At 38.7% G+C, this 25975-nt stretch overlaps 2 protein-coding genes across 2 annotated transcripts; one reads left to right on the top strand and one right to left on the bottom strand.

The window, feature by feature from the left end:
* The first annotated feature begins 710 nt into the window (after positions 1 to 710).
* gpc2 (glypican 2) lies at positions 711 to 13902 on the top strand. Its single transcript, XM_075481821.1, has 11 exons — positions 711 to 1197; positions 2822 to 2980; positions 3969 to 4103; positions 5953 to 6128; positions 6248 to 6328; positions 6820 to 6985; positions 8194 to 8324; positions 8890 to 9036; positions 9647 to 9783; positions 10643 to 10815; positions 10940 to 13902. The coding sequence occupies exons 1-11, from the start codon at positions 1020 to 1022 to the stop codon at positions 11215 to 11217; spliced, it is 1761 nt and encodes a 586-aa protein (XP_075337936.1). The 5' UTR covers positions 711 to 1019; the 3' UTR covers positions 11218 to 13902.
* Positions 13903 to 13961: 59 nt separating this feature from the next.
* On the bottom strand, positions 13962 to 24033 carry LOC142397171 (integrin alpha-6-like). Its single transcript, XM_075480515.1, has 25 exons — positions 23858 to 24033; positions 23658 to 23779; positions 22767 to 22846; positions 22417 to 22687; positions 21123 to 21242; positions 20748 to 20961; positions 19870 to 20066; positions 19522 to 19610; positions 19290 to 19417; positions 18785 to 18874; positions 18632 to 18696; positions 18178 to 18317; positions 17843 to 17989; positions 17554 to 17675; positions 17265 to 17421; positions 17085 to 17168; positions 16932 to 17011; positions 16775 to 16849; positions 16461 to 16563; positions 16179 to 16355; positions 15989 to 16090; positions 15734 to 15844; positions 15420 to 15524; positions 15170 to 15295; positions 13962 to 14650 (listed from the first exon to the last, which is right to left on the bottom strand). Exons 1-25 carry the CDS (start codon positions 24031 to 24033, stop codon positions 14582 to 14584), a joined length of 3150 nt encoding a protein of 1049 aa, XP_075336630.1. The 3' UTR covers positions 13962 to 14581.
* Positions 24034 to 25975: the final 1942 nt, after the last annotated feature.

Below are 25975 nucleotides of genomic sequence, written 5' to 3' on the forward strand. Positions count from 1 at the left end.
ACCATTGTTCTGTTCTTTTACCAGCGTCAACTCAATCACAAGACACAAAAGTGGCTTCTGGTCCCGGTATTCAAAATAAAATGCACATTGGTCTCGCTTGAAATAGCAGTAAAATCAGAATATTAATCTAAAGTGAAGCCGTCTGTGGGACATTGCATCTAAATCTGATTTCCATATCCAATCTCCTGTGATTTTTGGCCACATTTAAGGTCACAGTTTGGACAGATAAATATTCAATATGCAGTAGTATAACTAATAGTTATTTTTTTTGGTATTACTAATGTTATACTGTACATAGAACATAAAAATAACTAATTTGCTGCGATCATGTCGTCAGCTTTTGTTTAAACATTGTTTTCTTTTGTTCTGCAAAGACTGGTGCATCATAAAGGAAGATTAACTTGGGCTGTTCTAAAACAATAGGTGTAACACTTGAACCATTCACACTTGTTTTGGGGAGAAAAAATAAAGGAGTCAGTGTTGCTGAGACTGGTGCGACACTGCTCTCTGAAAGCTCAAATTACTTTTACCTCAATATATGTTAGTTAAGATTAATTTCCATCGATTCCATACGTTATTTGATCTTTGGCTGAAGACAACACAGCCTAACCTTTATTTTGAAGGCATACCCTTTTCCGGTATCACCATGGCTACGATCTGAATTTTTAACGCCGCTTGTGTGTCAGATGATGCTCAGCTTTGAGGACCGAGAGTGCCTCATTCACACTCCTCTCGTATTTACGCACAATAGCGGGTCTCCCAAGGAGGAACATTAACTGGACACGGCCGATGGAAATGTGTGTGATGTAGAAACCCAGGCCGGATGTCCATTGTATTGACCGCGGAAACTATGATTGCTTTGAACGACTGATGATTTTGGATCTTCCTTATTTTTTCTAACTTTATCTTGTATCTAGCTCGGCCAATAATTGATTAATTTATTTCTAATCTGCTGCTCTTTAGTCTCATATAAACGCACACACTCCAGTGGTGTCTGTTTTTGGAGTCCTGCGGTGAGGATGGATCCCCGGCTGTCTCTCCCCAGGTACCGGCTGCTGGTTCTGCTCTGTACTGTGCTTGCCCTGTCAGGGACCCGCAGCCCCGTGGCTGCTGCGGGGAGGAGCTGCGCGGACACCCGGCAGGTGTACAACGAGAAAGGGTACAGCACAAGCACCGCTCCGATGACTCAAATCTCAGGTAAGACTCTGCATCTAGCCCTCAGAGCAGTCCCAATTTCATGCGTTGTGAAATACTGGAACGATTTTTTTAAATTATAAAATAGCTAAGTTAGATGTTGCAGTAGGCTATAATTATGCGCGCGTTAGTCTTATTCGCTAATTCATTAAGGTTATCTCACTGCTCAGTAACACAAACACAATAAAGATCACTGTGGAAACATTGTATCAACAAAGCCGAAAATGATTTAGAAATAGCCATAGTCGCCCAATAAAATCACTAACCTATGGGAAAGTGATATCACAAAGGACAGTGTGGCTCTAAACTCACTATTAAAAAAAGGGGGGGGCACGGAGAAGAAGCGTGTCGGAACATCATGACGAGTTTTCCTCCAGAGAAATAATGCAGTATGGTTTAAAACAAATTACACCCGCCCCCTTCTCCCCTCTGTGTAGTTTAAATAGGATGATTAAGGGGATGAGCAAATTGCCAACACCAGGGCAACAAAGAACCTCGCCCCTAATTAGTCTTTGCCCACTGCCCCGCTGTTAATTCCCTCAATATACCCTACCTTAGTCTCTGTTCACTGGTGATAATATTATCTCTTAAAATAAAGAGACATCATGTGTATTACAAACAGTTGGCATTTGGATAATTTCAAGCTTTGAGGGGTAGGGTGGGGTAGAGGAGGACAAAGTCATTTTTTAAAATGAGGAAAAGTCAGAATGCATGACCATGTGATGGAGCAAGAATACTATAGCATGTCTGAAGATGTTGTCTACACGGAGGTTTAGCCTCATGCATATAAATCATTGAGAGACCCTGCGTGCTACTCCCAATCAGACATGGAGCTCCCATTAAAAGTAAATGTGAGTAAAATGTATGCTGGCAGAGGATTGATTTTTATGGTAAATCACCTCAGTGTGTGAGGCAACTGCAGAATTGATTGATTTTTTTGCCTCTGTGTGTTGGGCTATCACTGCCTGCATCTTGGCTCACTGTCCCGTGGGCCAGGGGAGCAGATGGCCAGGAGAGAGAGAGAGGGATGAAGGGAGGCAGTTTAGAAATGGAAATGGAGGGATGAGAATGGGCTAATGGTGAGACACACAGGGAGAACAAAAGAGGCAGAAAGGAACGTCAGCCCGAGTGGAGTTGAGAAAGAGACTTTTCACTGTATTATCAGTCGCATATTCATACCAGATGTACACAGAGAGACAAAGACTCAAACATATTCCACACTGAGTGCACTGTGCGTTATCCCCACCTCCTCCTGGCTGTTGTTTGCATATATTATTACCTCAGACAAATCAAAGACCCAACCTGAGCTGACAAAGAAGGACAGATTGAAGCTGAATAATTCATGCAGGGAAACTGCAATTTTCTCTCACTCAGTCATCTTTGATAAGATTTCGCCATTCACTAACAGAACTGAATGGAATTGACGTTCTTGCTAAAAATCTGACAGTATTAAGAAACTTTGGTCTTTAGCAAGGTCTTCACAGTTGTCCTTTAGCCACACATTTAAGGCAACATCATATGATTATTTGTATCTAAAGAAATGTTTCTCCAGATAGGTGCTAAAACACGTGATCACTCCCAACCTTGTGTCCCCTTCTGGCATTGCTAATTGTATCTCTTGGCATAGGTGAGCACCTGCGGCTCTGTCCTCAAGACTACACCTGCTGCTCCAGTCAGATGGAGGAGACGCTGTCCCTTCAGAGCGAGAAGGACTTCCTCAAAGCCATTGAAGACAACAGCCAGTTCCTCCTGACCACCTTCACCCAGAGACACCGCAGGTTTGATGGTGAGAGGAAGACTCGGAGTGCAGTTATTGATTTTGATAAGAAGAAAATCTGCTTTAAATTGATTGAAGAACATTGAATATATTTGAGGCACAGTGGGAACGCTTGAAGGGGGGGAAAAAAGAGACAAACTGAATTTAATTAAAAATTGTGGCTGATTAAAACCCTTATTAGGACTTGTGAGTGCACAGCTCCACTTAGATGTTGAAATATTCAGCCTTTAAATTTTAGCCTCAATACTGTTAAGATCCAAGCATGGTTGACACTTGTTTAATTCCAGCTTCAAGTTGGTGAACTCACAAGATGGGGGGGAAAAAAGGATAACAATTGTCACTAGTGAAGCAACAAATAACTATGCTGACATTTATTGTCCAGAAACAATGAAGCCTTAATTTCCCACGATGCAACTTCATCTGACCCTACAGACTTCCTGTTGTAGATTCGAAATATCCTTGCCTAAGCTGAATTATGTATTAAAACATCATGTATTAAAAGTGTTATCCAGATGTCTATTTCAAAGGCTGAATAGCTCTAACCATGGCCTATAAACTGACCTACATGGGTAAAATGAGTTGAATGGTAAAAGCTTTCATCACTGTCTGTATTTAAAAGAATTTAACCTTCGATCTGCTTGGATTACTGCAGGTTTGTAGCAGCTTCCTCAAAGAGCTGAATTTTCTCCTCCTACCTGCTGTGGACTGTTAACACCTTTTTTTTTCTTTTCCTCCTCACACACTTTTACATAATGTATGTGATGACTCACATAAAGACATTTACAGAGTGGGAGACAGCATGTGAGTTCTAAACACAGGTTTTGAATAAAGTATACGTTCTTACACGTATTCGCCAGAGTTGGATGTTCCTAGAAGCTGTTAATCCTAAACACAGCGATGGAGCGCCTACGCAGAAACCTTGCTATGATATTAGAATAAAGGTAGGCGGGTGGTGACAGGTTCCCATGTAATCTCTGCTTATTTTGTCTCTGTGCAGAGTTTTTCAGAGAGCTTATAGACCTTTCAGAGAAGTCTATGAACCAGATGTTTACCAAGACCTACGGCCTGCTCTTCACTCAGAACGCACACGTTTTCCAGGAGTTGTTCGTGGAGCTTCGCAGATATTACTCTGGTTGGTTTAATCACTTCCTATTCCATGTGACCCCTGTTTCATATATTCAGTTGGTCTCAGGGACCTTGCAAAGCAATAACAGCTTGGTGTGTTTGCCTTATAAAAAAAAAATGAAAAGGCATATTCTCAGTTTTCCTGACTGAAGGGAGGGACTAAGATTTCTAATGAATTTAGTCAAATTTTGAGACATTTCTATTGAAGGATGTCACCTGACTTTTATAATCTGTAGTTTTGTTGTATATGCTAGCTTGGTGCAATCCATAAGCAAAAAAAAAACTGCAGTTTGAAAAAACAAAAAAACAACCTGAAGATTGTAAAGAAGTCTGAGGTGCAGAAATAATTCCTTGCCGGACTGACAGTTTGGTAAATCCTCAGCAACCCTGGACAGCAGTAAAGAAGCAGCTTTGTCTTTTAAGGAGTGCTGACATGCCAAGAGGAATTTGAGAAAAAAAAAGAAGAGAGACGGAATTGGATTCCCTCGGATGCCAGACCGTTTCTATTTCTGTTCCGGATCGCTCTGTTTTGGCATGACAGCCGCTCTATGGCGAGTCCATCTGCATGCTGTTGCTGCTTAGTCAACCTGTCTTTGTCTGCCAAATAGCATATTTGGCTAATTTAAGGCTGTATCGTAGACTGCAGATTGTACAATGACATTCTCACTATATATGGACACTGACCCAAGCATACTGCATGCTCTGTCATATTATGGTGTTGTGCTTAACAGGCAGTATACGAATGAAAGAAACAGCAAATATCATGTGATGTTTTCATATTTACGTCATTGACATACAATTTCTATCATCTGGTGAGCTCTGGTTAAATTTTGCCCAGTTTGATGATAGTATTTTTCCACTACCTTGCACCATGGATGCAGCACTGTTTAAAGATGTTATTTCACCCCAATATTAGGACCTTCTTTCCCATCACAAGTTGTTGACAGCAAGTTAAAGCTTTTGTCAGAGTAAATGTAAACCAATAAAAGGACAGTTATTAGATTTTCCAAGTTGGTTGTATAGTGTTTCCTGATGGAAAAAAAAAAAAAAAAAAATATATATATATATATATATATATATATATATACACACACACAATAGTATAATATTACAGACAACCCTCAGCAGTCAGAGTATGTTTAAGGTGCAACAAGGCGATTTACTTGCCATAGTAGATTACTCCCTACAGCTTGGTATTTCCCCCACAGAAATTAAAACCGCTTGAGTAAATACTCTAATGCTCAGTCCTTTTAGACCAATTAAAAGACTGCCATTTTTAAGTAAAATTCTAGATCATCGAAGTATATTTTTATACTCAAACACAAAATAAGTAATGTTTCATTCAGGTTTTAGGATTTATCTCAGCAAAGAGATCTATGGCGTACCACAAGAGTCAGTTTTAGGACTGTCACTTTGTAACCTGTACATGTTACCCACGGGCAGTGTCATCAGGAGACTCATCTCTTTCCACAGCTTTGCTGATGATACCCAGTTTTATTTGCAAATGTCCCTTAAACCCTTTAGATTTGTATTTTAGATGTCAAAGCCTAAATTATACAGAGCTTATTGCTGCTCATCAACCAGGTGACTGATTCAATATTAGCCTTTTCATGATAAAGAATTTATTTTTCTATTTACTTTATCTGTGTTTTTTTTAGTCAGTTGTGTGCATTTGTCTCAGAATTCCTTTCAATACTTTTTATGGTTATAATAATGTGTAAAGCACTTTGAATGGCAGTGATTTATTTGAAAGGTGCTATATAAGATGATCCAAGGTTGTTTTTTAGTGTTTTTATGCATGTAAAATTTAACTCTGATAGTCTGTCTGATGGACTATTTTTTTTTGTTCTCCATAGGGGGCAGTGTGAGTTTGACAGAGGTCCTCTCAGATTTCTGGTCCAGACTGGTGGAGCGGGTCTTCTCCCTTGTCAACCCTCACTATCAGTTCAGTGAGGACTACCTGGAGTGTGTGAGCAAACATGCTGAGCAGCTGCAGCCATTTGGGGATGTGCCCCGCAAACTTCGAGTACAGGTATATTAATAATATACAAATACATGCACAATATCAGAAACAAATAGCTTAGACACATCTTATAACAGAAGGACAGTGGGGTGCAATATATAAATGATCGTATATGGTTTCATATTCAGGTGTCGAGGGCCTTCATCGCTGCCAGAGCGCTGTCTCAGGGCTTGGCTACTGGTCGGGATATTGTGAACAAAGCAACAAAGGTGAATATTTCCTATTCTGCATCCCATCATATGCATCTTTAATCCTAGATTAGATTATTTCTGGTGCCTAAAGTACTTCAGTATTGGACTGTAAAGGAAAGCATCAATTTAAAAAAAAAAAATCTATAATTTTAGTTTTATCTTTTGTGTATATACCATGTTTATATTACTGTAAGCACGAGTCATTTGAGACCCTGCGTATTAGTCCTGTTCATCCACATCAGGATAATTATCAGTATTTCTAACCATGAATCAAGATGTGGTAGCAGATATTCATAATTAACCATAAGGGAGTCTAAAAGGAGCCGTTTCAGGTCAGGAGTTTTTCATTTAGTACCTTCCGATTGGTGAATGAGTAATTACAATAAATGGCATCAGTAATGTTCTCTTTATGTGGATGTCTGAACTTAAGAGTACTCCTGTTTTCCAGCAGTAATGTTAACGCTGTGTTCTCTCACGCATTTGTTCTTATCTGCTGCTTCGTTTTTCAGCTGACTGCAGGTTCAGAGTGTGTGCGTGGTCTGATGCGTCAGTGGTACTGCCCACTGTGCCGAGGCATGCCCTCCCTTCGGCCCTGCCACCCCCTGTGCCTTAACGTGATGAAGGGCTGCTTGGCCAATCTGGCTGATCTGGATACAGAATGGAACAATTTCATTGGTGAGTGAGAGTGAAAGCTGGATTTTGGGAGGATGAAACTCAACATCCCCTATTTTGCTCATTAAGTGTGTGTGTAGGTTCATTATATTCTGGGGCCAAGCAGAAGCTCTATAGGCACAGATGGCGTTTCTAACTGTCCTTTTACATGTCCACCTTACATCTTCTTTAATTTCAGTCTTAGGATCTGTCAACACATTGTGAAATGTTTTCAAGTTTGGCACAGTTCCTTTGTGTGAATTTGAGGCCTTATATGTTGAAACAGCCCGGGTATTATAAAAATAAATAAACAAATGAATTGATAAAAATCGCCCACTTACCGAGCTGTTACTTTCACGTTAAGATCTTTCAGGATTTACTTGTGCTCAAAGCCAGCCTCAAGTGGCTATTTGAGGAACTGCAGTGTTTTTCACTTTGGTTTTAATATCAGTTCTTTTGCAAAAACACACATTTCCTGGTACTGCTTTCAGCTCTTCTTTTATCATAGTTAAAATTAACTTACCCTGGTGACTGTGCCCTGCTGAAATACTTGCCTCTGATTGCCTCTCCCAGCTATATTTTATGTTTCTGGGCGAGTTAGATTATGTTTTTCAGCTAAAGCTCTTATATTTAATACCCTCTAGTCCAATGACTTTAGATCTTTACGCGTAAAAGAAAATATGTCAGCACCTAAATTAGTTTTAGCAGCTTTTTGTATTATTAACATAATCAAATTGGACATATCTAAAGCTAGAATCCTTTTATAGTGCCCCTGTCACTCATTTACTTTCTTTTTCTTTTTCCTGTAATGAATTCCTCCCCCATTAATCATTCATGCCTCTCTGCTCTGTCACAACTGATCTGTCTTCTTGGTTTTCCTTTCCCCTTTCATCAAACCTATATTCTTTTCATTTTTTTTTCTTTTCATGCGTAGTGCCTCTTACCTTTCATCAAACCATCCATTTCTACAGCATTCGCACCCAATTTAGATTTTGTATACTTTTTTTTCCCCCCACTCTTCGCTTAATATGAATACAGCTTACTGAACCATTCCTAAAGAGATGTAAATCAGACCCTTTCAGCTGGTTTGCCAGTTAGATCTTAGGCATAGGGAACCATTGCCTTCAGCTATCAGGCTCTTCAACAGGCAAACTACAGAAACCTCAGTAGAAAAGTCAGCTAAATTTATCCACCTATAATTTCTGTCTGTCTCTTGCTCTGCCCTCTGTCAGATGCTCTGTACCTGGTTTCAGAGAAGTTGGAAGGCCCTTTTAACATGGAGCTTGCAGCCGACTCCATCTCTGTAAAAGTGTCAGAGGCCATAATGCACATGCAGGAAAACAGTGTTAGCATCTCCAGTAAGGTAAGAAACAGGGCACTGGCAGATGATGGCGTAAAAAGGAAAATGAACTCTAATGCATTTCTTTCGTAATTGCTTTCCTGGTATTGACAATTGAGTTGTGAATACAACCGTTTTACTTCACATTTGAAAATAATCATCTGCTGTTCTCAATAATCCACTCCTACATGTCAAAGCTATAATCTTGATTATTATTTTATTTAAATTTTCCTAATGCATGCAGTAAAATGATAGGAATTACACACATAGCGCATGTCACTGTGTGAATTAAAAAAAAAAAAGCAATGGTGATTTCATAGAGAGAGCCTGATTAAAACTTGTGCCAGTTCTTAAGATGCTGTTCGAGGCAGTCCACTTTTTAACATAAATCTTAGAAATTTCCCTAAAACACAAAGTTCCCCATCTTGACTCATATTCTTAAGCAATAATGCCTGTATTTTTTGTGAATGAATCCAAATTAAAAAGGCAAGTTAAAAGAGCATGTGTGTAATTAGGGAAAAATAGATAAATCTATTAAAAGACAAGTCTCGTTATACTGTTTTGGATCCGCTGTGGTTGTTTACCTCAGGTTTTCCAAGGCTGTGGAAACCCCCGTTCAGCTACAGCACGGTCCAAACGCTCACCCAAAGAATCAGGAGGCAGCAGGAGGCCATTCCGCACCTACACCCCTGAGGAGAAACCCACTACGGCTGCAGGCACCAACCTGGACCGACTGGTGAGAAAACAAAAAAACAAAACGGGATCAAACACTGAAACACTAAAAGCTCTCCTTAATTCACCAGTTCATCACTCTCTTTGTCTATCTGCAGTTTAGTGTTGAGAAAACACTGGGATTTTTATATAATCAAGCATTCTGAATGAAAGAACTAAAGGACTGAAACAAAACAATAAGGTATCAGTTCAGTCAACAAAAACAAGCTGGAAGAGGCTAAAACTCTCTGGAGCTCAGGGAAACAGATGCTGATTGATAATTACTGTATTTATGCATGTATCATAGCTGTTGTATATTTAAATACTAATGATTTAATATATTAAATGTACATGCATCAGGATTCAGACACAGTGGCTGAGCAAAAGGCAATAAGGCCCAAACTTGTTCTGCTGAGACCAGAGTGGTCTTTCAAGATAGAAGTGCTTGAATTTTCTTATTAAATCAGTAGCAGATAACGTAGAAGAGCATAAAGATTTTTTATATACTTTTTCACTTTGCCCAGCATCAGCCCCACAGCCTCCATACACTTCCACCTGCCAGCTATAAAAAAAAAACCCAGGAGACTTCAAAACCAAGTCTGACTCATAATAAATTTCCTTCCACCTCCTCACAGGTTACTGAGCTGAAGGAGCGACTGCGGCCCATGCGAGGCTCCTGGGTGTCCCTCCCACACACCATCTGCAATGATGAAAAGATGGCTGCCGACGTCACAAATGAGGACCGCTGCTGGAACGGGCAGACCCGGGGGAGGTGGGCAACATCAGAGCAAAGTGGATGGAGGTGGTGGGGGTGGTTTAAATACAGGCAGAAGAGGAGGGAGGGATGTGGCTGAGGTAGAAGGATGCAACAGATGGAACTAAGGTTATTTGATTAAGCCACCACCGGTCACCCACATGCTCTGTGTGGGTCTGCTTGCTTTTATGATCACAGATACAGCCAACACCATGTATCAGGGCTGATATAAAGACACTGGAGTCAGTGCGTTTGTGTGAAAGATACAGAAGGAGGAAAAACAAGTCTGCATCATGGTGTCTGCGATGTTGCAGCTGCATTAAACATTTTTATGTAAAACTACACCCACATTTGCTACTTTAATCACAGTGGGACTGTAGCCAGACATACTGGCATTAAATATTATGCTGCCATGATTAAATAGACCAAAAATACATTGGTAATAGTTTCTCCTATTTTTTGTTAAAATGGGGATAGCTTATAAAAGACGTATTTTATTCGAACATTGGTAAAAATGTTTTAAGGGCGTTCCAGTTTGTAGTATTCCAATTCCAACAAAGAGCCAGTTTAGATGTTAGTAAAAGAAACAACTGAAAGGGTAGTTATGAATATAATTCAGCATTGCTGAATCACGAATGACCAAAATTAGGATTCATCCACTGGGGATCATGGATGTCATGGCATTTCATCAGATAACTGAAAAATTCCACCCTGAACAAAAGGGGCTGATTTGTTCACAGTACACAAGCTATCATGATATGCCATTTAAGATTTGATACTTCTATGGTCTTTTTTTTCACTGCTGAAATGAAATGCTCAGGAATAAGTGGCTCCCATTCAAGAGCGCGGTTGATATGCTTCCTGTGTGTAAACTCAGGTACCTGCCAGATGTGACAGGTGATGGGCTGGTCAGCCAAATCAACAACCCTGAGGTGGAGGTAGATATTGCCCGTCCAGATGTGAGAACCAGACAGCTGATCATGGAGCTGAGGGTGGTGACCAATAAACTGAGACACGCTCAGAGCGGAGAGGACATGGACTTCATGGACAGTGAGTATTTCTTAACACTTACAACAAAAGTCCACGATGTTCATCATTCTGTACTGATATGCAACTTAAGCATTTTCCGATTGCATCCCCACGCCATCATTAAGAAATCTTTGCTCGCTTTCAGGTGAAGAGGGTAGTGGCTCAGGTGGTGGATATCATGGTGAAAGGTACAATGATGATTGGCCAGGTTATGGGCCTCACTCTCCACCCTACAGTAAAGCTCCACAAAACCCCGCCTCCAACCCCGCAAAGCCTCCGCGAGGCCGAGACAGAAACGGGTCCAAGTGGAACAAAAACAACGGCCATGGAAGGGCGCGATCTGCAGCCAGTCTGCACACCTTCTCCCTGGTTCCCTTGTTATCTTTACCTTTCATGGTCACCGTGTCTCCCATGTGGAGATAGCTGGTTATTATGGTTGGGAGGTTTAGAGAATCTTCTGTCATGCTCGAGTCTTGAAGCACATTTTGAAAGAATAAAACTGCCATTCCATTTGGGTACACCAGCAGAAAATTAACACAAAAAAAAAAAAAGCTAAATTTAGCAATAATCAAAAACCTTTTTACTGCACTAAAACATAAAATGAAATCAAATAAAAATACCTACTTTCAATCAACAAAAACTGATGTTACCACGCATTGATGAATACAAACAAAACCTTAGTACAACTATATTTTTAGTGCCATTTGAGAGATTGCGACCTATTGGAGCCTGATGCTTAATGGTGTGCTCTGCTGGAAGCCTTGAGAGAGAAATGTTTAACATCAAATTAATTAGCGGCTTATTTGGTTGATTGGTGGAGTGGAGCCACTGGATGGTTTGTTGGTCTGTGTGTAGTTTCAGTGAGCAGATGATTTGATCCAAGAACATCTGTTGATTAGTTTATTTTGGGTTCAGTTGGGCTCTTGATTCATTTTTTCATCTTTTGTAAATTGCAGGATTTACAACCCCAATTCCAAAATAGATGGGACACTCTGTAAAATGTAAAAAAAACAACAACAACGCAATGATTTAACAGATTTAAGATTTGCTAATCATTGCATTTTTGTCTTTAAGTTTTACTGTCACAGTCCATGGTGAGAGAAGTTGGACCTAAACGCAGGGCTGAGCAGGCATGAGGCATCCAGACAAGAACTGAACAGCTTTGTTAATAAAGCAAAGAACCAAAGGCGCTGCTATACGAATGCGAAAATTAAACTTTTAATATACGCAAGAAAAATGAGTAGAGAAGCAGAACAAGACTTACTGATATTGAAGGACCTCAAGACCCACAAACTAAGTCAGAGTAGATGAGGATCTTGCACTGAACAAAACAAACCAGGGAGTGCTTTAACTGTGGGAGATAACGACCTAATGCAGAGCAGGTGGTACGTACGGAGGGAGCATGGACTACAAAATAAAACAGGAAGTAAAGTGACCCAGAATACTAAACCTAATATGTAAATTCAAACACCCACAGAACAAAACCCACAGAACAAAATCCACAGACAATGACGTTTATAGAGTCCCAATGTCTTTGGAATTGGAGTTGTAATTTACTCGCTCATTTAAATCCCAGAGGGAGGAAAAGGAAAAAGTGAGACTCTTAAAACCAAACAAGGAGCTGATTTTGAATGTAAAAGCTTCATTTGGGTTGCTTATATGTAACATATTTTTTAATTTATTTGTAATATATTACGATCATTCTTCCTTTTGTTATCAGTTTGAAGGCTACGGTTGAGTGTTTTTGTCTAACTTTCTCTGGAGGAGAAAAAAAAATGAAGCTAATTTTTACAATATGTAAAGTCAGTTTAAAGTAATGTCACTCCACCATTACGAAACGCTTGTTAACAGCTGTAGGTTATTTTTTTCTGGTGTCATCAGTCTCAACCAGAGATTAAGAAGCACCACGTGTGAATGAGAATGTGTTTTTGTATGATGGTTTTTATATTATATGTCTGCTGTCAAGTTACAGTTCTGAGTGCTTGTAGAGAGGAAATTGGGATGTTTTTATTGTTGCGCTTTTTTGAAAGTTGATGATTCATTCCAGAAACGCAAATGATGTCATCATTTTGGAGACACTATCTGTGTTTTGATGAAAATGAGCTCAAAGAATAGTCGAGAAGAAAAACAAAGCTTTGGGTGGAGTGGTGAGGATTAGTTTGACATCGGTGAAAACGCCTAACCTACAGAACTCAGTGAGAATATTTGTTTCATGCAAGGCTATGCTGCTTGGCTTAGCTGTCAGAAGTTTACAAAATCAGCTTACTAACACCTTCAAAATGTACAACATTGTTTTCTTATTTAGTATGTACTGGGACTGATGTGTAAAATAGCAACTTGCTATTTCACAAGGTTATGTGCTGGACTGTTTTATGTCAGGGAATAGTTGCCATGTAGCCTAGCCTATCCAGTGGAAACTCAGGCCCAAGTAGAAGTGCAGCTCATAACCTAAGCATCAATTTTATATTTTATTTCTACTATGTTTAATGACAGCATGTTAATTTCTCGTTTTGGAGGAGCTGAAACTTCCACGTTGTTACTTCTGAATAAGCTCCAGTCGTTCTCCATATTCAGTTTTTTGGCTAAGCTAAACTAGCCAGCAGCTAGTTCTTGTTCCAACTCCTACTATACATCATAAGCATATTTTCCAATATGTTGAACTATTCCAGATAATGTGAGTCTGTTCATTGGACATCAGAAAAGAGCAGAGACTAAGATTTTAAAGGAATACGTACATGCTGCAAAAAAGACACTTTGGTTGAATGACGAAATGCCTGATTGTGGGAAAATTATGTCAGAGAAGGTTTCATTCTAAACATCCATTTTTTTTCAAGTTTTAATGTGACTCTGTTGAAAATGCTCTTTAAAAGATAACTGACACCAGCAGCCAGGTGTGGGTATGTCAGTTTGAAACAGTGTTGTAAAAACAAGCTTTTGGTGATCAGCAGCTAGATACGTTGGTGTCAGCTGCAAAACGTCCATTAAATTTCAGGAAAATGATTCCCTGTCACACTTCTTCATTCCTTCTACTCTCACATTCCTTCATGGTGAAAGTATAGCACAACCTTTTTCATGTTGTATCTGTTTTTTGGTATCAAACAAGTGATATTTTCTGCTTCATTAAAAAAGAAATGTAAAAAAAAGCTTGTTTTTTTATTTCCATTTTTACAAGAGTAGCCAAAATAACAACTGGAACAGTGTACATATCAATAGTCGTGCCTGTGTTTACATTGCATTCAAGTTAAAGGAGCAGTGTGAAGGATTTTAGGATTTCTAGGGGTGAAGTTGCAGATTGCAACCAAGTCTGAAAAAAGAGTGTAAAATGGCATACTGCGAGGAAGTGGACGTCTCACAGTCTGAAGACCTAAGCTGGTCTTTTCATGGAAATTAAAACACAGCCATTCTTATTGTCATGTGATTTTATTCAAAAGGGAAGATGGTTCTTATATTGACAGCCACTAAATCTCCATAAATGTTAAACTGAAACTTTAAAATCTTTTTTATTCAAGGCATTTCATGACATTTTACTGTGTTTCATCCCAGATTTTTATTCTGATTTGTTTCCTGTACTTTTCTTTTTTCCCTCACATTCAGTCTGGGTATTCAGTTAGTTGCCATCTGCTACTTCACAACACACTGAATCCCACATACTGCCCTTTTAAGGTACATAAGAGTACTTACAAGTAGAAAACACCAAATACATGGAAAGAAAGGCAGAGGTTCTGAGGATAGTTGAGGCCACAACATCACCAATTCATGCCATGCATGTGAAACCTCATCGCTCCACTTAGCCTTTAAGGGTAGTCAACTTTTTTAAGGGCTTCTTGTTAAGATCCGGGCAGCGGATACCTCCCTGCTAACAAAAGAAAAAGATAAAATAGACTCAGTTAAACACACACAAAGGAAGTGCATGCAAAAACATGGATAGAAAGTAAAGTAATTGATGGAAAATGTTGAAAAAAATAGCTTCAACTGCATAATGTGTTTTGCATATTTGCTTTTACAACAAGGCAATCATTATAGTGGTTTTCATAGTATAATTCAGTACTCCAGCTACACTCAATAAAGTGCATCTTATCTGTCAACAACCATTTAAAAATTTTGAAATTACTGCTGAGTTGCAAGAAACAAACATTTTGATTTGAATAGGGTTTGAATTGGAAGCACTGACTAATTAACCCATTTACAATTTAAAAGTATATTACATTTTTTATAATCAGTGGCTTAAGTAGAATTCAGAAAATTATTACTGAACTATAACTATGACAGTTTTATGCATGTAATAGTAATATTATATTTTAAAAAGGTTCTTGCAGCAGATACAGCACAATTTTTTAACAAAACTCAGTTTCAGCTTTATTTGATTTTCCATTACCTTCCATAATATGAAGCCAAAAAACATCAACAACAGCAGTAATGCAGTAACTGTCAGGAAGACTATCCACCATGCCACTTTGATTAAGAGCTCAGCCTTTCTTTCAAGGAACACTGTCAGCTTCACCTATGAAACATGACATCATATACAGACTCAAAAATCACAATGATAATTTCAGATTGTAGGTTGCAGTTGTTTAAATCAATGTTCAAACCAGAAGGAGAGTAATATGGAAAAAATAAATGCTTGCCTGAGTCTGGAGCTTTTCTGGTTTAAGTCCAATATTATCTGAAGAGTTGGTTAGACTCAGAGTAGCATCCACAACAATTTCAAGGTAGTTTAAAGAGCTGTAATCCTAAAGGGGGAAAAAATATCATGATTCAGTGGTATTTGGGAACATTATTGATGGGTTGGCTGACAGAATGACCTACAAAGCCGAAACTTAAAACCTTAAACAGCCAGTAAATAATTTTTTTTGTTTTATTAGACTCGCAGAACGTTATGTGCCCAAGACACACACACACACACACATATATATAAATCCAAATGGTACAAGTTAAGCACCTCTGCCAAAGTTGCATTCCAGATGTGTGAATGCAAAACCACCAGTGCTGTACTATCCAGGCCCAGCAGAGGGCAGCGTATCTCCACACAGCTGAGTCCATCTGAGCAGGTCTAGATGAGAGAACAACAGGCCTGAGATAAGATACTAACAGATTACACCTTATAGGTAAATACATCAAAAATAGGTGAACTCACATAACATCTCTTCAGCATTGTGCTATGAATAGATTTTTCAGCCTAATAATAATTTCTTACCAAAGTTTTGTATTTTCTTCTTGTTGGAAGAAATGTAAATTCATCAGTAGAAAGAGCTTCAAGTTCAGCTTCACGTCTTTGTCTTGATGGAGTATTCCAACCCTTTATATCATACATTATCAGGTTAGAAATGTATTAGAAATATGGGTGAAATTGTAAGGAATTACAAAAAAGGTGGAGTTATATATACCTTTATATGTTTGAGTGGATTGACCTCGTTCACAGGTGAACAGGGGACAGACTGTACACCTTTACTGCTCACATGAGTCAAGTACAGGAGCCATTTTCCTAAAGAATTCTCCTTTGGCCAATAAATGTTTAGTGATGCATATGCAAAAGACTTCAGTGGTTTTCCTAAATTTATTATCTGTTTAAAGAAAAAAGGTGGACTTATGTGTGAACAAAATACATTCAAGCATTCAAATGCATTTTACAGTAAAATGATAGTAAAAAACAACAAATGTTTCCTTACTCTGAATTCATATTGAACTGACGGTCCAGCTTCATCCACTGTTTTTATGGCACTTTCACCCTTCAAGTTTTCACCAAGTGAGACTTGAGAAGGCCTGACTTGCCTGATGAAGAACAAAAGAATATGATTTATAATCATTTCTATCAATGTATGTGAGCATTATTATCAGATCAGGATTATTTTAATAAACTATCCTGAAAATCTTAATGCATACTTTATTTTAAAAAATTCTGCTCTTACCAGTGTCAAAATGACAAGAACGATATCTGCAGAATAAAAGAAGAAGAAGAACAAAAAAAGTAGACAGTACCCACCCATATACTTGCAAACCCAACTCAAAAACGACTTTGGCCAATACCTCAACTGGCTGTATGGTCTGTACACTTGTCCTATAACACGGGAATAAAAGAACAGATACAGTCCAATGATCCAATAACCAGTACCAGTTTCCGTGTTGATCAGCCTACGTACGTTTCAAGTTGCAAGGTGATGTTTAAGTCTTTTGTACTCAGCGAGATGCCAAAAGTTGCGAGTATGACATAAAATGTAACCTGAAGGGAACAAAATAACCATTCAGCACAAATGGTGAAAAACACATGAAATAAACTGAGCAGTGTTTCTCACCTCAGCATCTCTTTTGAGTGGGTTTCCAAGCTCGCAGTCTATTAGTGTTCCGTCATCATTGGCTGTACAACTCACTTGTGTGTCCTTTGGATTCAAGCAAACACATAAAAACGATGATATTCTATAGTAACAAAACCAAACCAAACTTGTGCTTTCACAGTAGTTTTTGTCTGTACTCACTGCTGCCCCACTGTGGACAATAGCCGCATAGTGCAATGTATCTGGGAGCATAATGACTGAGTGACTCTGATGTGCGTCATCCCCGTTTCTGTTAGTCACAGTGATCTCCAAAGCTATGTCTTCACCAGAAGGAGTGATGACTGCAACACCGTCCTCTCTAAAGATGTGATACCACCCCAGATGAGTGGGTGGTTTGGGTAGAAGGTTTTAGTCTTTAATTATGTGTTTTGCTTTGACTGTTAGGAGTTCCAAAACAAGACTTTACTACTGTTTGGATAGTTCTGTTTACCTGACCAGTGATGTGAAAACCTCCTGACCATTTTGTGTCTTTTTGGAGCAGAATTTGTGCTGTAACTGCAGGTTACTTTGGCAGATGTTGTCGCTGCCGCATCCATCATTTATTAGAATAATCTGTCGAAGAGGAAAATAGAGAAAAGCAGATGTTGTTAGTTTACTTTTCAAACTTGTCACACAAACAAGTTTTCACACAGAGAGTGATTCCTACAGTTCGAACGACAGCACCCACTAATCTTGAAGGTTGAAAAATTCTGACTGAAACCGAGGACACACAGTCACACCTCTGACACAGTGGTCTTCTGCTGGTAAAGGTCGAGGACAGGAGTAACGGTGGGCAGATCTGGACTCGCCCTGGTTGTCTCACTGGAGCTCAACAGAGACACAGTCACAGAGACGGGGATACTTTGCAGCCTGTCGTTGATGTTCGGCTGGAACAGAAAAGCTGGTTAAGCGTGAAACTGATGAGCATTTGGGGCCAAACTGCTGTAAAAAATGTTGTTTTCTGAGCAGGCTTTCTGTAAATAATTCATGAAATGGTAAACAACCAGCTCCAGACGTTGTTGCTTGGCCTTGGAAATGTTTATACAGTATTTCCACTGATATAGTGATATAGTACCTGAAGTCGGAGCTCAGTGTTTGTGCAGATTTGTCTCCCTTGTTCAAGCAGCTTCAGTTTTCCTTGAGAAGAACCCAGAAAGTCGATTCTGGGCCTTGAGTTTCTCCTGTCAGAATCAGCCTCAAAAGTGTAGTTGAACTCTGTGAAGTACATATACGACATCACAAACACTACGGACTTGTTCAGTTCTACTGACTGCACTTAATACGCTATTGATAAAATGAAACCCATCCCCCGTGCTACATAAAGTACAGCAACCTTGTAACTTCTTACTGCTTCTGTTGGTGCCACTATGGAAGCAACATCTTTCAAAATCACTGGGCAGCCAACAGCAGAGTAATATCACTGGTATATCCAAAAATTTGCTTTATTTCCTGAAAATGTTAAATGGCCTTTAACAAAAGAAGATTAAGTTTAGTGTGAAGAAAAGCAAAGAAACAGTAAGGAGACTCACTCAGTTTAGCGTTAAACAACGCTGGATGTGCTGTGTATGTAAAGCATGCCTGACCTTTAAAATAACTGGAGGTTTGTGCAAAGACAGGTTGGATTAAAATTCAGTAAGGTCACAAAAAGATCCTGTTACAATTTGTGCATTTGAGCATCTCACCACGTCTGCTCATCACACCGTTCCTTCATGATGTCTACTTGATTTGGTGTTATCTGAAGAGAGGCTCTGACACTCACAACCGGCCGTGCTCTGTTCAAAACAAAAACATTTAGTGCTTTGTGAAAGTTAAACTGCTAAACAGAATAGATAACAGGGGTATTATACATAAAAATGTACATTTTTATGAAAAAAGTTAAGAAGCAGAGTAATTAGGAATATGAATATATAATGCCTTAAAGGATTAATGAATCAAACCTAAACTATGAAAAAGATAGTGATCATGAGGGACCATCATTTAATCTGAATACAAATGAAAAAAGTTAAACTGAATCTTCCCTGCTTTTTAGTTTTAGTTTTGGTCAACTCAACTGCACTAACCTACCGAAGTGAAATAAGTGTTTATTAAATAAACTCCATCTGCTGGTTTGCAAAAACGAACACTTAAGGAAACCACAGAGGAATATTGATTTAACTTGAAGTGATTGTATAGATCTTATAATATTACCTGAAAACAAAGACAGCGTCTGAGAGCGATCCAACAGCCAGATCGGGGTACTGATTGTCATCCACGTCCAGGTTACCAGTTAGAGAATATCCAAACAGATTTATTGTCTTCAATCCTGGTGAGAGTACCTAAAGAAGGAGAATATTATTTCTCCAGCTTGTTTATGAAGTCCGAATATTTCAAAACAGAGTTTTAAAGTGTTTCATTTACACAGTTAACAAGAATAACTCACTTGTGCTGCTTTTCTGTTGATACCATCTGATGAGCCGCAGTAAAGATACACCCGACCAGAGCCATCATATGGTGCTCCCACGGCAATATCTGTCAGTAAAGATGAAAACTTAAATCAGAGACAAAGACTCAAGTTTACTTTGTATTCAAGCAAGGAATGTTTGAATTAAGTTCCAACTGCAGACAAAAATACTGACCTCAAAACCTCATAATTTCTTTAACTTTCTTACTTACACACAACATTTTACTACACGAGTCAGTTGTGAACTCTGTCTTTTCATTCCACATGTTTTCAGCCTCTGTTAACCCAACACAAAACATGTAACGTTTGATATTCAAGCATTACAACCTCCGTAACCGTCTTGATTGATGTCTCCAATGTTTTCAACTGCAAGACCAAACATGGAGTCTTTATGTCCATGAAGAGGAATTGGAACAATCTCCTCCCAATGTTTCCCGTTGTTGTTAATATAGATAAAGACTGCTCCTCCAATCACATCGTCTTTCACAAAGAACTCAGGTGCTCCGACGGCAAGGTCCTCCCACCTGCACAGACCAAATGTTCACAACAGATGGTAACACACCAAGCTCATAATTAATACAATAAACAAAATCCTCTGCAAGCTTGCCAAGCATGTCTGATATCAACAGCTTCACAGCACTGCTTCTGCAGAGTTGCAGTCGGGATGTAGGAAAATGGAATTTTCAGCATGAAATTAAAACAGAAAGTGGAAGGTTGTGGCATAAACTGCAAACTGGATATGGTATACAGAATATTGTGTTTGAACAAAATTAAGGAAGTGACCAAAATAGATATCCTTTGCAGGATAAAATCTGCTATGTAAATTTAGATATTTCTTGTTATCAACAGCGTGGGAAATTGTCATGCTCCATGGGTGGTAAACAACTTCATAAATGCTTGAATAAGGATGATATCTGCTGGAACTTTTATGAACATTTTGCAATTCATTTTTTTTATTTTGAACCTCTAAAGAAAACATAACTATGATAAATGTTTTTAAATTATGGTCATGGCGATGAAAAATCACTGAGAACGGATGAGGAAACATCATCTGTTAAGCATGAATATCATTCTAGAAATCAAATAATGGCTTCACAGCGATGGACAAGACTCAAAGACTGACCAAATTAACCTGCTAAGGCATGCAAAAAGCAAATCTAACATTTTTCTTGGGTTCGGTTTTTTAGTCTATAGAATAAATTTACCCATCACTATTTAGATCCACCACTGCCACATCATAGCCAAAAGAAGAGGCCAGGCCCGGCCCTGAGAGAACCAGCTTGACAGACAAATTTCTCTCCGCCTCAGGGTCTGCCTCAAGGAATGCCACCTGGCCGCTGTAACCTCCTCGGGGTGCTCCTGATACAATCGTTAGCTCACCCTTCTTGATTAGGGCCATTCCAGAGTCAATAGAGAATCCTGGAGACATAAGAAGCTGCTTGACCGGAAAGTTCCCCTTTGTAACAACTGGAGTTTTAGCCATCATCACATCACATCTAACTTTCATTAGATTTTTTAGACAAGGTTTAGATACAGATGTGTGCAGAAAGAAACTGACTCTGGCCGTCCAGGAAACTGACCCAGGTAGCTGTTTTTCTGGAGAGGAATGAGTTTCCGGTTAAACTGGTCTATGTCCCCAGTTTCGCGAGGAGCAACACCGAAGAGGTCCAGATTATCCAAGACCTCCATCCGTACAATTCCTTCGAGAAGCATTACAGGAGAAAATGAAATGATTTTAACAAGATTCAACAGTTTTGGACGTAAAATATATTGCAAATTATTTCATAGTTAAACATGTAAATTTTACCTTGACAATGTGAAAACAGTCAAGTGATAGCCGAAATGACTTAATGAAGATATTAACACATTGACTCCCAAGTCACGTAAAACTACGTTTTTACTGCCCATGCGTTGGCTCCCAAACCGTAAAAATACGTTTTTTTTATGGATTCTGAATCTATACATTCTAATGCACATTCTGTGTGATTTTTGTAATTATGTGATGAACAGAACTGACATAGATGGCAGTCAAAAACTGGTGTCATCATCTGGACATTTTGATCATTACGCCAATGGCTTTGCGTCAACTCAAGAACAATTTTGATAACGCAGCATTGATTGTTGTGCATTTCCGCATTTTGTCCAATCGCACGTGTCGGTTTCCAGAGGGTGGCGGTAAAGTAACATAAACAAACAACAAGAAGTAGAAGAAAACACGCGACAAGTCAGGAGGCGGTCTTATGAACAGGTTAGCTTAGCTTAGCTTTGCAACGTGCTGCGATCACGCTTGGAGGGAAAGGGAAGCCGATATCTCAGTTTGTTGTTGATTTTGGTGGATACCCGCCTTGGTTTAGCTAAGGACAGCTCGCTAATGGCGGCACCTAGAGACACGCAGTTTTGACCCACAAAGAGTTTAAAGTCTCAGCTTTCAAACGAGCCATAACATGTTTCAGTGGCCGTATCACATAATATGCTGTGACTGTACAAAAAAAGTCAAAAAATGGTTTAGAACGCTGGGATTCTTCGACATAATTCTGTAAAAACCGCTGGTAGTCAATGTGTTAAAAAAGTATTGCTGCTGGTAAAAAAGCAGATCAAACTTTAGACACCCTACAACTATTGTTTCACATCAACATTTGAAAGAACAAGACTGCTGATGGGCTATATTTTCAAGTTGGCAAGTCATTATAAGAGAAAAAAACAGCAATAAATCCATTCTGCAAACAACCATTTACACATATATATATATAAACCCCAAAATTTCCATGTTTATCTAAAATGCAGTGACAGATTTTTTAAGCTTTTTTCCATATCACTTCTCATTAACCAGCATACCCCATATGTTTAATTTGAGCATGCACGGTTTTATTGTACCTTTCCACTGATAAGCTCCTGGCGCTCCAAATAACAACGATCTGTTATCCTTGGCAAAAGATGCTCCGTGACCCTGTTGGCAGTATGCAAACCACTCATGGTCCTTTTGCCGTTGAATTAGGTGTTCGTTATCACAAACTACCCTCCGCCAACTCCTCTCTTCATCCCCGACTTGGAAGTCATCTCCTAACAGATAGCATTGACCCGTCATCAGACGAGGCACATAAAGGCTTGGGCTCAGGCTCCACTCCTGATATCGATGAGCACATGTCTAAAAAAAGAAAAATGACATATTCAAATATAATTTTTATAAAAAAATTAATTATAAGAAGCTTGTGTGATCTTCTTACCATTATATTTTTCCCAGGACCTTGACTGGTGACTCTAACTCCCATCCACTGGTTGTGTATGCCTTTACTATCAAGGAACTCTGGAAAAGTTGAGCTGCAATGTCACTATAAGTTCAATCGGTACAGTAACGGTTTTCTTAAGGCAAAGTTATCAGTTTTTAAATTCTCCTTATCCAAAGTTTATCAGCAAAATGTACATAGAATATTCATTCAGCAGGAAAACTTTCCAGGTGAGTTGATGTTACTATAGCCAGCATTATTAGCAGTTTAGTTGTGGTCCTTCCAAAATCCTAAATCACACTCCCTTATGGATGCAAACACATAAGGCTGTGGATGCTACAGACATGTAAGTTCTACTTTCGAGTCCAGGTGGCTTCTACTTTGAGAACATCTTCCATACATGTTAGCAGATAGGTGCTAACACAATCACAAGTCTTCTGCCAACACACACTTACTTCTTTTAGCAAAGTAAATGAATTGTTGGACATTTCTTTGTCCTTATATTCTTTTTTTGTTGCACACATGCAGTTCACACAGTTTTGCCTCAAATGTAACTTGAACTTTGGACTTGTAAGGTTTATACCGCAAGCTTTACACTCACAACACGTCTTAGTTTACACAGAAAGTCTCGCACACACTGTCTGAGAATGAGATTTGTGTGACTTGATAACAAAATCTAGTGGACAGTATCTGAAGAGTCAAAGAATCTGAGTGCATGCAAAACAATTAGGAAAAAAAGATTCTGCAGTCTTTTTAAATGTTTAGTTTTTTTTTGTTAAAAAACACTTAATCAAAGGATATAAGAAATGTAGAAGAGAAATATACTTATACATAAATGATGATATAAATATGAATGCCTTCTACAACTTCAGGTAAAACAGGTAAACAAACCTTCATTGTCAAATTCAATGGGCTGACAGCGCTCAGTTGTTGTAGACAAATCACACCAGTAAACCACTCCTGTAACATTCACTTGATTCTGGTGTTTGGCACGTGGGGCTCCAACGAGCAATCTGATGCAAAAAACCAAGTCGTAAGAGAAAGAATTGATTTATTTCAAACTTAATCAAATAGTTTTTGCTTTCACTTACAGGTTCTTTCTGGCAGGGCTCAACTGCTGGTGGAAGGCAACAGAAAATCCAAACAGAGAGCCTGGATCTCCTTTTTTCTGCAGTACATTCCGGGTGTCAAGGTTGAAAGCCGCAACATTAAGGGTCTGACAATACCAAAAAATCCATAGATTCACCATGTGCCATCGCTTTGCCATAATTCTGTATTTCAGAGCTGAATTATCTGCATATTGTAATGCCGTGCTCTCGGAGAGCACAGAGGAAGTGTAAACCCTCCCAGAAAAGGGATTGGCCTTAGCAGGTGCTTACTGTGGACACAGACAAACAAGGTGTGGCAGCAAGAAATGTATCTTCACAGTAACAAAGCTCCACTCTTAAACTTTATGGTTCATAATCTTAGTTAATATTAACCAGTTTCTGTTTTGAAGAACGTTGAACGTGAGACATGTTCTCTGGGCAGAAGTCTCTGTTGGGAGTGTGCTGAGAGTTGATTATGACAACATATTTCCATTTAACACTAAAGCACTAAAGACACATTGTTCTGCAACACTCTATGTATTCACAACTGAGAACCTTGTAAAAGTACATTTGTCTCCATCAAAGCACACGTGGTAACTTGAATTAAATGTTTTTCTTTTTAATAATCATGAAAAATAAAAATAAAAAACTGTGAAAAATATCTGACTCCTCTGGCTCCTCCTAGTGCTTCTAAAGCAAATAGCAAGTATCCACTGAACCTCAGTGTGAATAGCCAGGGTGTAATTGTTGTGGTTAGTGACAGCTCCTCTACAGAGCTGAAGTACAGCAGAGAGGGAGGGGTCGAGTGTGAGGCTCTCTGAGGACAACCCTTTACCAGTTTTTTTGTGATTATATGTCTTTCTGTAGATGTCAATCCACTGGGAAGTGGTCCTCTGAATACACACTAAAATAGCAACAACTATGGCTCCATGGTGCCCTCAGCAAGCTGTGTATGCTTCTGCAACCAAGTCTAACTGGATCCTTATTCTGTTTAGTAATGATTAACTTTAAGGTTTCCTTGAAGTTAGTCATTTTAGAAAATAAAGACAAAGACACGTGCTGTCAGCTTTATAAATCTAGCCAACCATATGAACTCATCTGATTCCCTGTTCCTCCAAATGCTTTGATACATGCCAATTAAAAATCATTTGTAGGCAGTTGAATGGTTTTCTGAGACATGAATATCCAAACCCAGGAAAAGAAGATATAAAAATATACAATTTTATATATTTTACAATTATGTACTTAGATTATTACATACTGTATGTTATTACAATTATATTCTGGTAATAGACTCTTTTTTTTATACATAACAAACAGTTAAAAAATCCCTTTTTGCTTTGCTGTTGTGTAACATAATGTGTATATTGATGACTCTGGACCACAACAGAATGTGGAAAAAAAATGTCAAAGGTCACAGAAAAATTGAAGAGCTTTCATAAAAAAAAATCACTACAATGAACTGACCTTTAAAATCGACAAAACTGTAACCCAGTGAGAGAAAATGTGAAAAAACACGTTTTGTAGTTTCACTCAAATACAACCGAGCATAACAGCAGGGAGGGTGAAATGAAATGAGCAGTGTATCACTAGGTGGCATCAGAGTGTCATACCGATTCAACATGTTTGGCTTTCACAGCAGCTGACACACATGTCTTTGATAGACAGTGGCTAACAAAATTATCATTACAGTTATTCATCAATCTTATTTTCAGCAGTTTTGATGGTTGTGATGTTAAGATTGTGTTTCAGCTCTGCAACGAAGACATAAAAAGTTACGTCAAGCACAAACATCACAAATTATTCTAAATCCACTGATACAACTGACCTTAACATATAAAACAGGTGTGTTATCTTTACATGTTTAGTGTGAAGAGTCAAGCTCGAGGGAAACAAAAGGCTTTGACTTAGGATGCACATTTTCTGCAAATTACCATCTGCTATCTGAAAAAACCCACCAGCAAATGACTTGAGGTAAGAAGCTTCAAGTTTTGACCTTCGATAAGACTGTTTGGGCTTAAATAATTATAATAATTAAATATATAATTAGTGAAATAAAAGATTATGAAAAAAATGAATGCATATGAGATGCTTCAGTTGATGTTTCACATGCACATGACT

This window comes from Odontesthes bonariensis, chromosome 13 (genome assembly GCF_027942865.1).
Source record: "Odontesthes bonariensis isolate fOdoBon6 chromosome 13, fOdoBon6.hap1, whole genome shotgun sequence".
Classification (NCBI taxonomy): Eukaryota; Metazoa; Chordata; class Actinopteri; order Atheriniformes; family Atherinopsidae; genus Odontesthes; species Odontesthes bonariensis.

Excerpts from the sequence above, each read along its gene's own strand:
- LOC142397171 (XM_075480515.1), bottom strand. The coding sequence starts at position 24,033 with ATGGCAAAGCGATGGCACATGGTGAATCTATGGATTTTTTGGTATTGT. Across the intron at positions 23,780-23,857 it reads AGCCCTGCCAGAAAGAACCT|ATTGCTCGTTGGAGCCCCAC; the intron begins GTAAGTGAAAGC and ends TTTTTGCATCAG. Across the intron at positions 18,318-18,631 it reads GTTGTTTAACGCTAAACTGA|AGTTCAACTACACTTTTGAG; the intron begins GTGAGTCTCCTT and ends TGTACTTCACAG.
- gpc2 (XM_075481821.1), top strand. The coding sequence starts at position 1,020 with ATGGATCCCCGGCTGTCTCTCCCCAGGTACCGGCTGCTGGTTCTGCTC. Across the intron at positions 4,104-5,952 it reads GCTTCGCAGATATTACTCTG|GGGGCAGTGTGAGTTTGACA; the intron begins GTTGGTTTAATC and ends TGTTCTCCATAG. Across the intron at positions 6,986-8,193 it reads AGAATGGAACAATTTCATTG|ATGCTCTGTACCTGGTTTCA; the intron begins GTGAGTGAGAGT and ends GCCCTCTGTCAG.